This window comes from Somniosus microcephalus, unplaced genomic scaffold, assembly GCF_052327205.1.
Source record: "Somniosus microcephalus isolate GS21.2 unplaced genomic scaffold, FLI_Smic_1.0 unresolved_chr7, whole genome shotgun sequence".
Lineage (NCBI taxonomy): Eukaryota > Metazoa > Chordata > Chondrichthyes > Squaliformes > Somniosidae > Somniosus > Somniosus microcephalus.
Genome location: NW_028225185.1, coordinates 17,850,571 through 17,867,141, shown reverse-complemented (window position 1 = coordinate 17,867,141; position 16,571 = coordinate 17,850,571). Strand labels below are relative to the sequence as shown.

General features: G+C 52.0%; 1 protein-coding gene across 1 annotated transcript in view; it reads left to right on the top strand.

Moving 5' to 3' along the window:
• Positions 1-16,571, top strand: part of LOC147086592 (neuronal acetylcholine receptor subunit alpha-7-like) — a 67,168-nt gene that overhangs the window by 48,671 nt on the left and 1,926 nt on the right. The window contains exons 5-9 of the mRNA XM_085978367.1: positions 1,561-1,640; positions 4,664-4,831; positions 8,967-9,161; positions 11,706-11,792; positions 15,611-15,720. Of these exons, the coding sequence (XP_085834493.1) occupies positions 1,561-1,640; positions 4,664-4,831; positions 8,967-9,161; positions 11,706-11,792; positions 15,611-15,720 (640 nt within the window). The remainder of the gene's footprint in view (positions 1-1,560; positions 1,641-4,663; positions 4,832-8,966; positions 9,162-11,705; positions 11,793-15,610; positions 15,721-16,571) is intronic.

Below are 16,571 nucleotides of genomic sequence, written 5' to 3'. Positions count from 1 at the left end.
GCTGTACCTGCCCTGGGAGTGTTTGATGGGACAGTGTAGAGGGAGCTTTACTCTGTATCTAACCCGTGCTGTACCTGCCCTGGGAGTATATGACGGGACAGTGTAGAGTGAGCTTTACTCAGTATCTAACCCGTGCTGTACCTGCCCTGGGAGTGTTTGATGGGACAGTGTAGAGGCAGCTTTACTCTGTATCTAACCCGTGCTGTACCTGCCCTGGGAGTATTTGACGGGACAGTGTAGAGGGAGCTTTACTCTGTATCTAACCTGTGCTGTACCTGCCCTGGGAGTATTTGACGGGACAGTGTAGAGGGAGCTTTACTCTGTATCTCACCCGTGCTGTACCTGCCCTGGGAGTGTGTGATGGGACAGTGTAGAGGGAGCTTTACTCTGTATCTAACCCGTGCTGTACTTGCCCTGGGAGTGTTTGATGGGACAGTGTAGAGGGAGCTTTACTCTGTATCTAACCCGTGCTGTACCTGCCCTGGGAGTGTTTGATGGGACAGTGTAGAGGGAGCTTTACTATATATCTAACCCATGCTGTACCTGCCCTGGGAGTGTTTGATGGGACAGTGTAGAGGGAGCTTTACTCTACAGTGTATCTAATGAATGTTGGCCATTCAGCCCCTCGAACCTGTTCCACCATTGAATTACATCTTGGCCGATCTGCATCTTAACTCCATCGACCCGCCTTGGTTCCTTACCCCTCGATACCCTTACCCAACAAAAATCTGTCAATCTCAGTCTTGATATTTCCAATTGACCCCCAGCCTCAACAGCTTTTTGGGGGGGAGAGTTCCAGATTTCCACCCCCCTTTGTGTGAAGAAGTGCTTCCTGACATCACCCCTGAACGGCCTGGCTCTAATTTTAAGGTGACGCCCCCCCTTGTTCTGGACTCCCCCCACCAGAGGAAATAGTTTCTCTCTCTCTCTACCCGATCAACTCCTTTAATCATCTTCAACCGATGCAGGCGGTCTAGATTGCCTCATTTGCCCATAATCCCTAGCGATATGTTTAATCTCTTTTGTTAAATCTCCCTGGCCCTATTTTAGTTCAATGTTTTGCAACCTTTTTAATATCTGGACCAGATATTGTGAAATGAGTTATTTTCATTAATTTTTCTACCCCCACTAAGCCACAGGAGTAACTAAATATTTAATCAACCCGGCCCCTTCACAAAGATATTCCTCCCCCCTCTTTTCTTTTTCTTAACCTGTCCCATTACCATCTCCTCTCGCCTTGAATATCTCTTAATGCCTCGTTTCTTCTCCTGCCTTCTATCCTATCACAGACCTTTCCTTTTGTTCTTTCATCCCCTCCCCCCTTTCCCAGCCCCTAAACTTACTTTAAAATCTGTTCCTTTTCCTGCTTTTTTCCAGTTCTGATGAAAGGTCTTCGACCTGAAACGTTAACTCTGTTTCTCTCTCCACGGATGCTGCCTGACCTGCTGAGTATTTCCAGCAGTTTTCTGTTATTATTTCAGATTTCCAGCATCCGCAGTATTTTACTATTGTATTAGAGTTTAAATCGGACGTTGACTCTGTGCTTTGCTCCCGTTACAGCGCTGACGATGACTTTGACTCGACCTTTAAAACGAACGTGTTGGTGAACTCGAGTGGGCACTGTTCCTTCATCCCTCCAGGTAGGAGATCGGACCCGTTGCCGCACTCGCCATCCAATTCAATTGGGTACCTCCACGGGCAGCTGCCACCCATTGCTGGAGTACCCACACGCGCCCTCTCGAGCGCCCGCTTGTCTGAGTGGATTGTGCTCTGAGAAGGCCGTGGGTTCGAGCCCCGGCTCCAGAGACTTGAGCCGAGCATCCAGGCCGACACTCCCGGTGCCAGTACTGAGGGAGCGCCGTACTGTCGGAGGGGCAGTACTGAGGGAGCGCCGCACTGTCGGAGGGGCAGTACTGAGGGAGCGCCGCACTGTCGGAGGGGCGGTACTGAGGGAGCGCCGCACTGTCGGAGGGGCAGTACTGAGGGAGCGCCGTACTGTCGGAGGGGCAGTACTGAGGGAGCGCCGCACTGTCGGAGGGGTGGTACTGAGGGAGCGCCGCACTGTCGGAGGGGCAGTACTGAGGAAGTGCCGCACTGTCGGAGGGGCAGTACTGAGGGAGCGCCGCACTGTCAGAGGGGCGGTACTGAGGGAGCGCCGCACTGTCGGAGGGGCAGTACTGAGGGAGCGCCGTACTGTCGGAGGGGCAGTACTGAGGGAGTGCCGCACTGTCTGAGGGGCAGTACTGAGGGAGTGCCGCACTGTCTGAGGGGCAGTACTGAGGGAGTGCCGCACTGTCGGAGGGCTGGTACTGAGGGAGCGCCACACTGTCGGAGGGGCAGTACTGAGGGAGCGCCGCACTGTCGGAGGGGCGGTACTGAGGGAGCGCCACACTGTCGGAGGGGCAGTACTGAGGGAGCGCCGCACTGTCAGAGGGGCAGTACTGAGGGAGTGCCACACTGTCGGAGGGGCAGTACTGAGGGAGCGCCGCACTGCCGGAGGGGAAGTACTGAGGGAGTGCCGTGCTGTCGGAGGGGCAGTACTGAGGGAGCGCCACACTGTCAGAGGGGCAGTACTGAGGGAGCGCCGCACTGTCGGGTGAAAAAAATAAGAAATGAAAGACTTGCATTTCTATCGCGCCTTTCATAACCTCAGGACGTCCCAAAGAGCTTCACAGCCAATGAAGTACTTTTTTTGAAGTGTGGTCACTGTTGTAATGTAGGAAACGCGGCAGCCAATTTGCGCACTGCAACTTCCCACAGACAGCAATGTGATAAATGACCAGATCATCTGCTTTGGTGATGTTGGTTGAGGGGTAAGTATTGGCCCCAGGACACCGGGGAGAACTCCCCCTGCTCTTCTTCCAATAGTGGCCGTGGGATCTTTTACGCCCACCTGAGAGGGCAGGCAGTTTAGCGTCTCATCTGAAAGACGGCACCTCCGGCAGTGCAGCACTCCATTGGAGTGTCAACCTAGATTTTTGTGCTCAAGTCTTTGGAGTGGGGCTCGAAACCACGACCTTCTGATTCAGAGCTTCTGGTACAGCTGAGATGAGAAACAATCCACCTGTCCAGGTGGGTGTTAAAAGATCCCACCGGAGTATTGGAAAGAAGAGATGGGGGAGTTCTCCCCGGTGTGCTGGGCCAACATTCCTCCCTCAACCAACGTCACCAAAAACAGATAAACAGTCCACTCACAGGATCATATAAACCTACAGCACAGAAGGAAGCCATTCGGCCCATCGCATCACTTTGAAAGAGCTCTCATTGCTATTTGTGGGAACTGTAAGGATATAAACAGAATACGCTAATTGGCCTTATATAGAATGATATAACATTGAGCTAAAGGTGCTAGGGTAAATCCCACCAGAACAACACACAGCTGTATCAGAGAGGCTCATAGAGTAAGGGGGTCATTGGGTTCTACCAACTCCAGAGCAAGGGGTCTTTGGGTTCTACCAACTCCAGAGTAAGGGGGGTCATTGGGTTCTACCAACTCCAGAGTAAGGAGTCTTTGGGTTCTACCAACTCCAGAGTAAGGGGTCCTTGGGTTCTACCAACTCCAGAGTAAGGGGTCCTTGGGTTCTACCAACTCCAGAGTAAGGGGGTCATTGGGTTCTACCAACTCCAGAGCAAGGGGTCTTTGGGTTCTACCAACTCCAGAGTAAGGGGGGTCATTGGGTTCTACCAACTCCAGAGCAAGGGGTCTTTGGGTTCTACCAACTCCAGAGTAAGGGGGGTCATTGGGTTCTACCAACTCCAGAGTAAGGGGTCTTTGGGTTCTACCAACTCCAGAGTAAGGGGTCTTTGGGTTCTACCAACTCCAGAGTAAGGGGTCTTTGGGTTCTACCAACTCCAGAGTAAGGGGTCCTTGGGTTCTACCAACTCCAGAGTAAGGGGTCTTTGGGTTCTACCAACTCCAGAGTAAGGGGTCTTTGGGTTCTACCAACTCCAGAGTAAGGGGTCTTTGGGTTCTACCAACTCCAGAGTAAGGGGTCTTTGGGTTCTACCAACTCCAGAGTAAGGGGTCTTTGGGCTCTACCAACTCCAGAGTAATGGGTTTTTGGGTTCTACCAACTCCAGAGTAAAGGGTCTTTGGGTTCTACCAACTCCAGAGTAAGGGGTCTTTGGGGTCTACCAACTCCAGAGTAAAGGGTCTTTGGGCTCTACCAACTCCAGAGTAAAGGGTCTTTGGGTTCTACCAACTCCAGAGTAAGGGGTCTTTGGGTTCTACCAACTCCAGTGTAAGGGGTCTTTGGGCTCTATCAACTCCAGAGTAAGGGGTCTTTGGGCTCTACCAATTCCAGAGTAAGGGGTCTTTGGGCTCTACCAACTCCAGAGTAAGGGGTCTTTGGGCTCTACCAACTCCAAAGTAAGGGGTCTTTGGGCTCTACCAACTCCAGAGTAAGGGGTCTTTGGGCTCTACCAATTCCAGAGAAAGGGGTCTTTGGGCTCTACCAACTCCAGAGTAAGGTGTCTTTGGGCTCTACCAACTCCAGAGTAAGGGGGTCTTTGGGTTCTACCAACTCTAGAGTAAGGGGTCTTTGGGCTCTACCAACTCCAGAGTAAGGGGTCTTTGGGTTCTACCAACTCCAGAATAGAAGGGGTCTTTGGAATGTGCCAACTCCAGATTAAGAAGGAGTCTTTCTTCTCTTCTGACAAATAGGCATCTTCATGAGTTCCTGTAACATCGATGTCCGTTGGTTTCCTTTTGACATCCAGAAATGCGAGTTAAAGTTTGGCTCGTGGACCTATGATGGCTGGCTGCTCGATCTCCAGATGCTTGACGCTGACCTCTCTGGGTTCATCCCCAACGGTGAATGGGATCTAATCGGTAGGTGTTGGAGGGGGGAGGGAGTGTCTTTCGTGCCCTGTAGAAAAACAGAGCATAGGATCTCCCAATGGCTCACTGTGTAAATGCAGCACCCGGTGCTGTTGTTGAGTATAGGAGATTGAGGGGTGATCTTATCGAGGTGTTTAGAATGGTAAAGGGATTCGAGCAGGTACATAGGAACAGGAGGAGGCCATTCAGCCCCTCGAGCCTGCTCCGCCATTCAATGAGATCAGGGCTGATCTGTGACCTAACTCCATCTACCCACCTTTGGCCCATCTCCCTCAATACCTTTGGTTAACAAAAATCTATCAATCTCAGATTTAAAATTAACAATTGATCTAGCATCAATTGCCATTTATGGAAGAGAGTTCCAAACTTCTACCACCCTTTGTGTGTAGAAGTGTTTCCTAACTTCACTCCTGAAAGGTCTGGCTCTAATTTTTAGACTCTGCCCCCTAGTCCTAGACTCCCCAACCAGCGGAAATAGTTTCTCTCTCTCTACCCTATCTGTTCCCCTTAATATCCTGAAAACTTCGATCAGATCGCCCCTTAACCTTCTAAATTCCAGGGAATACAGCCCCAGTTTGTGTAATAACAACAGGAAATGCTGGCAAAACTCAGCAGGCCAGGGCAACATCCGTGGAGCGAGAAACAGAGTCAAAGTTTCAGGTCGAAGACCTTTCGTCAGAGCTGGAAAAAAACAGGAAAGGGGATAGATTTTAAAGCAAGTAGGGGCTGGGAAAAGGGGAAGGGGCGGAAAGAGCAAAAGGGAAGGTCAGCGACAGGATAGAAAGCAGGAGAGACTGAGAGACATTGAGAGACATTAAGAGATATTCAAGGAACAAAGGATGGCTCTAGGTGAAGTGTGAATGGCCCTGGCAGAATGAGGGACAGCCAGTTTGTGTAATCTCTCCTCGTAACTTATCCCTTGGAGTCCAGGTATCAATCTGGTAAATCAACGTAGAGAAAAACTATTTCCTCTGGTGGGGGGAGTCCAGACCAAGGGGGCGTAACCTTAAAAGTAGAGCCAGGCCATTCAGGGATGATGTCAGGAAGCACTTTGTTGTGGAGTATTTTAAACCAACATTGGACACAAGATTTTCTGATCGATAGTCAAGTTGTCTTTATTACTCCGGTGGGGAGAAGTCTGCTCTGTCTTTAGCCAGACTTCTCCAAATTGTTACAGCAGACACTACATTTTTATACATTACAATAATCATGGCAACCTCGTGCACAATTCATTCCTGCCACCTGATTGAATCTTGGCCTGCATGCACCTTCACTAATTGGTTACAAATCTTAATGTAAAGCTGCCTCATCAATTACTCACTCAAACTGCTGAATGCTGATTAAAAGACACCTTGGGATGCGACCTAGATAATAAAGTTCTTACGGGCAGCTGAAATTCTAGACACCCTGGGCTGGATTTTCATTGAGGAGGCGGGTAGGAGGCGGGACTACAACTTTTGGGGTTGTAGTCCCGCCTCCATCGAGTTCTAGCCAACCCACGTGATTTTCACTTGATTGACCTTTGTTGGGCCCGCCCAACGGGCTCAGCAGGCCAATTAAGGGCCACCCAGCAACAGGTGACGTCACAGATTGACATTTCATCTGTCAAGACCTTTTGACAGATGAAATATCAGCGTTTCATAGCTGTTTGAAGCTGTCAAACACTGACAATCTGTACTCCAGGTTAATTCCTTCCTCTCAGGATGATTTAGAGATCTCTCTAGAACAGAAAACTGAATGCTGGAACTTTTGACAGCTCGCGGCCATTCTGCTTTCTGTGCCGGTGAGATGAGGGACTCCCGAGACCTGAAGGAAGGAAGGCTGTAAAGGTAAGTAAAACTTCTTTAAACACTTTACACACACCAAACACACTTACCTCTGCACTCATGCACCCATCACTCACCTGAACACCGGACATCTCGACCCCTCCAAGCCCTTCATCCCGACGGCCCGCCTCGCTAACTTGGCATGGTTTGGAGCCGTCGGGAATCCCACACTTCAGCAATAAAAATAGGGATTAGGCTAAAAACTGCCTGTTAACTACCTGTGGCCTTTCATGTTAGTCCCTGTCCTTCCTTACACCATTGAGTGAAACTGCCAGCGATGTCAGTTTAACTCTTTCCCCACTGCACACTTCTTCACACAAAGGGTGGTGGAAATCTGGAACTCTCGCCCCCAAAAGGCTGTTGAGGCTGGGAGAGGGGGGGTGGTCAGTTGAAAACTTCAAACTGAGATTATTATTGGGTAAGGCTATCAAGGGATAGGGAGCAAATGTGGGTAGATGGAGTTAGGTCGCAGATCAGCCATGATCTCACTGAATGGCGGAACAGGCTCGAGGGGCCGAAGGGCCTCCTCCCGTTGCCTCTGGAACCTGTTGTCGGCTGGTGTGGTGCCGACTCTGCCTTCAAGCGGGCGCTGGAGCGGTTCCTGACTGGGGCACGGATCGCTTCGTGTGGAAGGTCGGTGACTTTATAGAGAAGGCTTGGCCCGTGTGATCTCCTGGACTAGTTTTGATCACCAGAAGGAGTGGGAGAAGAATTTCCCAGAGTACTTCTTCCGTTGTTGGCCCTGAGATTTTTCTCTGGCTCTCCCGGGAGATTACGTGGCTGTGGGGTGCGGGTGAGAAGTATCTGGTCACGATGGTCCAGCCATCAAGAGGTGTGAGACAGGCTTGATGGACCAGGCGGTCGTTCCCTGCCCTTCATTTCCCTATGTTCCTATGAGTGTCACACTCCATCCCGTGTGTTATCGAAGGATCTGGACCTATATTCTCGGGAGTTGAGAAGAATGAGAGGTGATCTCATTGAAACATATAAGATTCTGAGGGGGATTGACAGGGTAGATGCTGAGATTGTTTCCCCCTGGCTGGAGAGTCTAGAACCAGGGGTCACAGTCTCAGGATAAGGGGTCGGCCATTGGGGACTGAGACGAGGAGGAATTTCTTCACTCAGAGGGCGGTGAATCTTTGGAATTCTCTGCCCCAGAGGGCTGTGGAGGCTCAGTCGTTGAGTATATTCAAGGCTGAGATCGATAGATTTTTGAATATTAAGGGATATGGGGATAGTGCAGAAAAGTGGAGTTGAGGTCGATGATCAGCCATGATCTTATTGAATGGCGGAGCAGGCTCGAGGGGCCGAATGGCCAACTCCTGCTCCTGTTTCTTATGTTCTTATGTACCGGTTATCCTCAGTTAGACCCTGGGCTCATTCTGTCGACTTTGCACGATGGCAGATGAAGGTTTGTGAAAGACTCCATCAAGGCCAGACACACTCAGCAATCAATAGTCACTATTTCAGTCCACCTGTCAGGATGCAACTATGCGGTAGTGGAGGGAAGACAGAGTGCAGGCCCCGTGCGATCATGTTGGTGTTCAGGGGGACCTGGGTGTCCTTGTACACGGATCACTGAAAGTTAACATGCAGGTACAGCAAGCAATTAGGAAAGCAAATGGTATGTTGGCCTTTATTACAAGAGGATTTGAGTTTCAGAGTAAAGATGTCTTACTGCAATTATATAGGGCCCTGGTGAGACCACACCTGGAGTATTGTGGACAGTTCTGGTCTCCTTACCTAAGGAAGGATATACTTGCCATAGAGGGAGTGCAACGAAGGTTCACCAGACTGGTTCCTGGGATGGGGGGATTGTCCTATGAGGAGAGATTGAGTAGACTAGGCCTATATTCTCTAGAGTTTAGAAGAATGAGAGGTGATCTCATTGAAACAAACAAAATTCTTACAGGGCTTGACAGACTAGATGCAGGGAGGATGTTTCCCCCTGGCTGGAGAGTCTAGAACCAGGGGTCACGGTCTCGGGATAAGGGGTCGGCCATTTAGGACTGAGATGAGGAGGAATTTCTTCACTCAGAGGGCGGTGAATCTTTGGAATTCTCTGCCCCAGAGGGCTGTGGAGGCTCAGTCGTTGAGTATATTCAAGGCTGAGATGGAGAGATTTTTGGACTCTTGGGGAATCAAGGGATCGGGCGGGAAAGTGGAGTTGAGGTTGAAGATCAGCCATGATCTTATTGAACGAGGCTCGAGGGGCCGAATGGCCTCCTCCTGCTCCGAATTCTTCTGTTACCCTGTCCTCATTGTTGCTATGTTCTAACGCCCATGTCCTTTGTGTCCAGAGGTCCCGGGGCAGAGGAACGAGCTGTATTACGAGTGCTGCAAAGCTCCGTACCCAGATGTCACCTTCTATGTCACAATCCGTCGAAGGACGCTGTACTACGCCCTCAACCTGCTGATACCCTGCGTGCTTCTCTCCTGCATGACGCTGCTGGTCTTTGTGCTTCCCGCTGAATCGGGGGAGAAAATCTCCCTGGGTGAGTAGCCTTCCCTCGCAGACACCGGCCGGGGGGGACTCGAAGCAATTGGACCCTGGGCGTCGCGCGAAGGGGGCCATGTCTGGTGGTTCGCCCAACAACCGCCCCCCCCCCCACCCCACCGTGCTCGCTGACCTCCATTGGCTCCCGGATCCGGCAAGGCAACAATTCTCATCCTCGTCTTCAAACCCCTCCATGGCCTCCTCGCCCCCTCCCTATCTCCGTCACCTCCTCCAGCCCCACAACCCTCCGAGATCTCGGCGCTCCTCCAATTCTGGCCTCTTGCGTATCCCCCGATTTCCATCGCTCCACCATTGGCGGCCGTGCCTTCAGCCGCCCGGGCCCCAAGCTCTGGAATTCCCTCCCTAAACCTCTCCGTCTCTCTCTCTCCTCCTTTCACACGCTCCTTAAAACCGACCTCTTTGGCCAAGCTTTTGGTCACCTGTCCTAATATCTCCTTATGTGGCTCCGCGTCACATTTTATCTGATTTATGGTCCTGTGAAGCGCCTTGGGACATTTTACTGTGTTAAAGGCGCTCTATAAATACAAGGTGTTGTTGCAATTCAACTACACGTGACCGGCTTCAGACTGTCGGGCCTAAGTGTCTCTTAGTGATTATTGGCTCCATTACCAAGTGGGTGAAGCTCGTCCTATTCATTGCTGTACGGCCCTCGGAACTGTGAAAAAACTTGTTAAAATAAAGACTCCCATTTCTCCAGCGCCTTTCACCACCTCAGGACGTCCCAAAGCGCTTTACATCTAATGAAGTACTTTTTTGAAGTGTGGTCACTGTTGTAATGTGGGAAACGCAGCAGCCAATTTGCGCACAGCAAGCTCCCACAAACAGCACTGTGATAATGACCAGATCATCTGTTTTTAGTGATGTTGGTTGAGGGATAAATATTGTGCCCAGGACACCGGGGAGAACTCCCCCTGCTCTTCTTCCAATAGTGGCCGTGGGATCTTTTACATCCACCCGAGAGGGCAGACGGGCCCTCGGTTTAATGTCTCATCCGAAAGACAGCACCTCTGACAGTGCGGCACTCCCTCAGTACTGCCCCTCCGACAGTGCGGCGCTCCCTCAGTGCCGCCCCTCCGACAGTGCGGCGCTCCCTCAGTACTGCCCCTCCGACAGTGCGGCGCTCCCTCAGTACTGCCCCTCCGACAGTGCGGAGCTCCCTCAGTACCGCCCCTCCGACAGTGCGGTACTCCCTCAGTACCGCCCCTCCGACAGTGCGGCACTCCCTCAGTACTGCCCCTCCGACAGTGCGGCACTCCCTCAGTACGGCCCCTCCGACAGTGCGGCGCTCCCTCAGTACTGCCCCTCCGACAGTGCGGCGCTCCCTCAGTACTGCCCCCCCGACAGTGCGGCGCTCCCTCAGTACTGCCCCTCCGACAGTGCGGCGCTCCCTCAGTACCGCCCCTCCGACAGTGCAGCGCTCCCTCAGTACTGCCCCTCCGACAGTGCGGCGCTCCCTCAGTACTGCCCCTCCGACAGTGCGGCGCTCCCTCAGTACTGCCCCTCCGACAGTGCGGCACTCCCTCAGTACGGCCCCTCCGACAGTGCGGCGCTCCCTCAGTACCGCCCCTCCGACAGTGCGGCGCTCCCTCAGTACTGCCCCTCCGACAGTGCGGCGCTCCCTCAGTACTGCCCCTCCGACAGTGCGGCGCTCCCTCAGTACTGCCCCCCCGACAGTGCGGCGCTCCCTCAGTACTGCCCCTCCGACAGTGCGGCGCTCCCTCAGTACCGCCCCTCCGACAGTGCAGCGCTCCCTCAGTACTGCCCCTCCGACAGTGCGGCGCTCCCTCAGTACTGCCCCTCCGACAGTGCGGCGCTCCCTCAGTACTGCCCCTCCGACAGTGCGGCGCTCCCTCAGTACTGCCCCCCCGACAGTGCGGCGCTCCCTCAGTACTGCCCCTCCGACAGTGCGGCGCTCCCTCAGTACCGCCCCTCCGACAGTGCAGCGCTCCCTCAGTACTGCCCCTCCGACAGTGCGGCGCTCCCTCAGTACTGCCCCTCCGACAGTGCGGCGCTCCCTCAGTACTGCCCCTCCGACAGTGCGGCGCTCCCTCAGTACTGCCCCTCCGACAGTGCGGCGCTCCCTCAGTACTGCCCCTCCGACAGTGCGGCGCTCCCTCAGTACCGCCCCTCCGACAGTGCGGCGCTCCCTCAGTACTGCCCCTCCGACAGTGCGGCGCTCCCTCAGTACTGCCCCTCCGACAGTGCGGAGCTCCCTCAGTACTGCCCCTCCGACAGCATGGCGCTCCCTCAGTACTGGCGCTGGGAGTGCCGGCCTGGATTATGGGCTCGAGTCTCTGGAGTGGGGGCTCGAACCCACGACTCCGAGGCGAGGGTGCTACCCATGAGCTACAGCTGACACTATTCAGCTCATAATACTCTACCTTGTCATAACCAAAGCTAAGATGGGCAAAAATCACGATCCTGTGAAGCACCGTGAGACGTTTTACTACGGTAAAGGCGCTGCATAAATGCAGGTGGTTGTTGTTGTTTGGTGACTGTGTTCTGTTGACCCTGTCCGCAGGTATCACCGTGCTTCTCTCCTTGACCGTCTTCATGTTGCTGGTGGCTGAGATAATGCCGGCCACCTCCGACTCCATCCCACTGATAGGTAAGCGCGCTGCGGGAGTAAGGCGGCCGTGCACTGGCGGTTATGGTACTGGGCAAGCACCCTGAGGTCCAGATCCCACCTGGGCAATTTACGAAGTTGCGTCCAATAGAAACATAGAAGATAGGAGCAGGAGTAGGCCATTTGGCCCCTCGAGCCTGCTCCGCCATTTAATGAGATCATGGCTGATCATCCAAATTCAGTACCCTGTCCCTGCTTTCTCCCCATATCCCTTGATCCCTTTAGCCTTAAGAAATATATCTAACTCCTTCTTGAATATATTTAATGAATTGGCCTCAACTGCCTTCTGTGGTAGAGAATTCCACAGGTTCACCACTCTCTGGGTGAAGAAATTCCTCCTCATCTCTGTCCTAACTGGCTTACTCCTTATCCTTAGACTGTGACCCCTGGTTCTGGACTCCCCGCCATCGGGAACATCCTTCCTGCATCTAGTCTGTCTAGTCCTGTTAGAATTTTATAAGTTTGAATGAGATCCCCTCTCATTCTTCTAAACTCTAGCGAGTACAAGCCCAATCGACCCAATCTCTCCTCATACGTCATTCCTGCCATCCCAGGTATCAGTCTGGTGAATCTTCACTGCACTCCCTCCATGGCAAGAACATCCTTCCGCAATAATTTTGGTAATTGGTGGGAGAGAGTTGCAGGTAAAATGACCACGAAAACCCCCAAATCCCTTTGTGAAGAAGAACATAAGAATTAGGAGCAGGAGTGGGCCAGTCGGCCCCCCTCGAGGCCTGCTCCGCCATTCAGTGAGATCATGGCTGATCTTCTACCTCATCTCCACTTTCCCGCATTGTCCCCATATCCTGTGATTTCTTTAGTATCCAACTGTTCCTCTACAGTTCCTGGTTTCTCCCCATTTAGAAAATACTCCGATTTATCTTTCTTAGGTCCAAAATGGTGGCCTCAAAGTTGCCCACGTTGAACTCCATCTGCCGTAGTTCTGCCCGCTCACTTAACCTTTCAACTTTCTGCCCCCATCTACACTACCTACTGTACCACCTAATGTAGCGTCATCTACAAACTTGGATAATAATAATAATCATAATAATAATCAACTTTTATTGTCATTGTTGGTGCACAAGTGCAGTACAACGAAATGTAGGCTTGCGGCTCCCGAGAGTGTACATTTAGATTAAGACATTTAAACATTCAACATACATTTGGCTTGTAATGCATTAACATAAACATAACCATAATAAAGTGCATTGGTAGATGTGCAGGCTTTAGAGTTTATTTGTGGAGTTCAGTAGGATGACAGCCCTGGGAAAGAAGCTGTTCCTAAATCTGGTCGTTCGGGTGCGAATGCATCTGTAGCATCTCCCAGATGGCAGGAGGGTGAACAGACTGTGGCTGGGGTGGGTAGGGTCTTTGATGATGGACCGTGACCTCCGTAAACAGCGTTTCTGGTATATGTGCTCTATGGTCGGTAGCCGGGTGCCGGTGATGCATTGGGCAGTTTTGACTACCCGCTGCAGGGCTTTCCGGTCATAGGAGCTACAGCTGCCATACCATACTGTGATACAGTTTGTCAGGATGCTCTCTATTGTGCAGCGGTAAAAGTTAGAGAGGATCAGGGGTGACAGGTTACATCCCTTCAGCCTCCTTAGGAAATATAGGCGCTGCTGGGCCTTCTTCACCAGAGAGGAGGTATTGAGGGACCAGGAGAGGTCTTCCGTGATGTGGACTCCGAGGAACTTAAAGCTGTCCACCCTTTCCACCACAGCCCCATGGATGTGGATGGGGGTGTGACTTCCGCCTTTAGACTTCCTGAAGTCCACAATGATTTCCTTGGTTTTCTTGATGTTAAGGGCCAGGTTGTTATCGGCGCACCACTTCACGAGATGCTGGACCTCCTCCCTGTAGGCTGACTCATCGTTGTTGGTGATCTGGCCTACCACCGTGGTATCATCCGCAAACTTGATGATGGTTTTGGAACCATGAACAGCCGCACAGTCGTGGGTGAAGAGGGAGTAGAGGAGGGGGCTCAGCACACATCCTTGTGGGGCCCCCGTGTTCAGGGTCGGGGGGGGGAGGTGTGGTTACCTAATTTGACAGACTGGGGTCTGTTTGTTAGGAAGCCCAGGGTCCAGTTGCAAAGGGAAGTGTTCAGGCCAAGAGTGTGGAGTTTGGTGGCCAACTTGTTGGGGACGATAGTGTTGAATGCTGAGCTGTAGTCTATGAACAGCATTCTGATGTAGGTCTCTTTACCGTCTAAGTGATTCAGTGCCGAGTGTAGAGCAGTTGTGATTGCATCCTCCATTGATCTGTTTGCACGATAGGCAAACTGGTGTTGGTCAAGAGAGGCGAGAACACTGGCTTTGATGTGAGCCAGGACCAGTCTCTCGAAACACTTCATTATGATGTAGAATCCTCTATTCCTGTATACAGCTGTGGGGCTGCAAGAGACATCCTAGATCGATCCCTGTGATCAGAGGGCTGTCCTGTAAGGAGAGAGTGAGTAGAATGGGCCGATACTCTCTGGAGTTTAGAAGAATGAGAGGTGATCTCATTGAAACATACAATATTCTGAGGGGGATTGACAGGGTAGATGCTGAGAGGCTGTTTCCCCCTGGCTGGGGAGTCTAGAACCAGGGGTCACAGTCTCAGGATAAGGGGTCGGCCATTTAGGACTGAGATGAGGAATTTCTTCACTCAGAGGGCGGTGAATCTCTGGAATTCTCTGCCCCAGAGGGCTGTGGAGGCTCAGTCGTTGAGTATATTCAAGGCTGAGATCAATAGATTTTTGGACTCTCGGCGAATCGAGGGATATGGGGATCGGGCGGGAAAGGGGAGTTGAGGTCAAAGTTTGTAATGTATTAACATGGTTTATCACATGGTTTAGTATGAGCATGCTCAGTTTGCTCTGGCCTAGTAAAGCGAGCACATGGACTGGCAGCTCATCGTGTCTCTGACCTTCATTTGTTCCCCCCACATAGTTCATCCATGATAGGAAAAACAGAAAGGTAGAGCATTATATAAATGTTGCTAGATTGGGAAATGCTGATGTACAGAGGGACCTGGGTGTCCTTGTACACCAGTCACTGACAGCAAACATGCAGGTGCAGCAAGCAGTTAGGAAGGCAAAGGGTATGTTGGCCTTCATTGCAAGAGGATTTGAGGACAGGAGCAAGGATGTCTTACTACAGTTATACAGGACCTTGGTGAGACCACACCTGGAGTACTGTGTGCAGTTTTGGTCTCCTTACCTAAGGAAGGATATACTTGCCATAGAGGGAGTGCAGCGAAGGTTCACCAGACTGATTCCTGGGATGGCAGGACTGTCGTACGAGGAGAGATTGGGTCAACTAGGCCTGTGTTCACTAGAGTTTAGAAGAATGAGAGGGGATCGCATTGAAACATATAAAATTCTGACAGGGCTAGACAGACTGGATGCAGGGAGGATGTTTCCCCTGGCTGGGGGGGGGGGGGGGGTGTCTAGAACGAGGGGTCACAGTCTCAGGATACGGGGTAGGACATTTAGGACTGAGAGGAGGAGAAATTTCTTCACTCAGAGGGTGGTGAACCTGTGGAATTCTCTACCACAGAAGGCTGTGGAGACCAAGTCACTGAATATATTTAAGAAGGAGATAGATAGATTTCTAGACACAAAAGGCATCAAGGGGTATGGGGAGAGAGCGGGATATGGGATTGAGATAGAGGATCAGCCATGATCATATTGAATGGCGGAGCAGGCTCGAAGGGCCGACTCCTGCTCCTATTTCTTAGGCCCCCCCATGGAACGTGGACGCCTTCCACAGTGCTGCAGTAACTCTGACATTCCTCTTCCTTCTCCTTAGGACAGTACTTTGCCAGCACCATGATCATCGTGGGCTTCTCGGTGATTGCCACGGTCTGTGTGCTGCAGTACCACCACCATGACACCGCTGAGGGGAAGCTGCCGAAGTGGGTAAGGACACAACCTGGGACGAGATTGTCAGCCAGCAGCCGATCGGGCCGATCGAGCGAGAGAAACTCTTTCCTCTGGTGGGGGGGGGGAGTCCAGAACAAGGGGGGGGGGGGCATCACCTTAAAATTAGAGCCAGGCCGTTCAGGGGTGATGTCGGGAAGCACTTCTTCATACAAAGGGGGGGTGGAAATCTGGAACTCTCCCCCCCAAAACACTGATGAGGCTGGGGGTCAATTGAAAATTTCAAAACTGAGATTGATAGAATTTTGTTGTATGGGTATTAAGGGTTACAGAACCAAGGCGGGTAGATGGTGTTGAGATACAGATCAGCCGTGATCTCATTGAATGGAGGAACAGGCTCGAAGGGATGAATGGCCTCCTCCTGTTCCTATGCCCCTATGCCCTCACGTCTCTATATCTCTATGTCCCTATATCTCTTTTTTTAATTCATTCTCGGGATGCGGGCGTCGCTGGCAAGGCCGGCATTTATTGCCCATCCCTAGTTGCCCCTTGAGAAGGTGGCGGTGAGCCGCCTTCTTGAACCGCTGCAGTCCCGTGTGGTGAAGGTACTCCCACAGTGCTGTTAGGGAGGGAGTTCCAGGATTTTGACCCAGCGACGATGAAGGAACGGCCCGATATATTTCCAAGTCAGGATGGTGTGTGACTTGGAGGGGAACTTGGAGGTGGTGGTGTTCCCATGCGCCTGCTGCCCTTGTCCTTCTAGGTGGAAGAGGTCGCGGGTTTGGGAGGTGCTGCCGAAGAAGCCTTGGCGAGTTGCTGCAGTGCATCTTGTAGATGGTCCACACTGCAGCCATGGTGCGCCGGTGGTGGAGGGAGTGAATGTTTAAGGT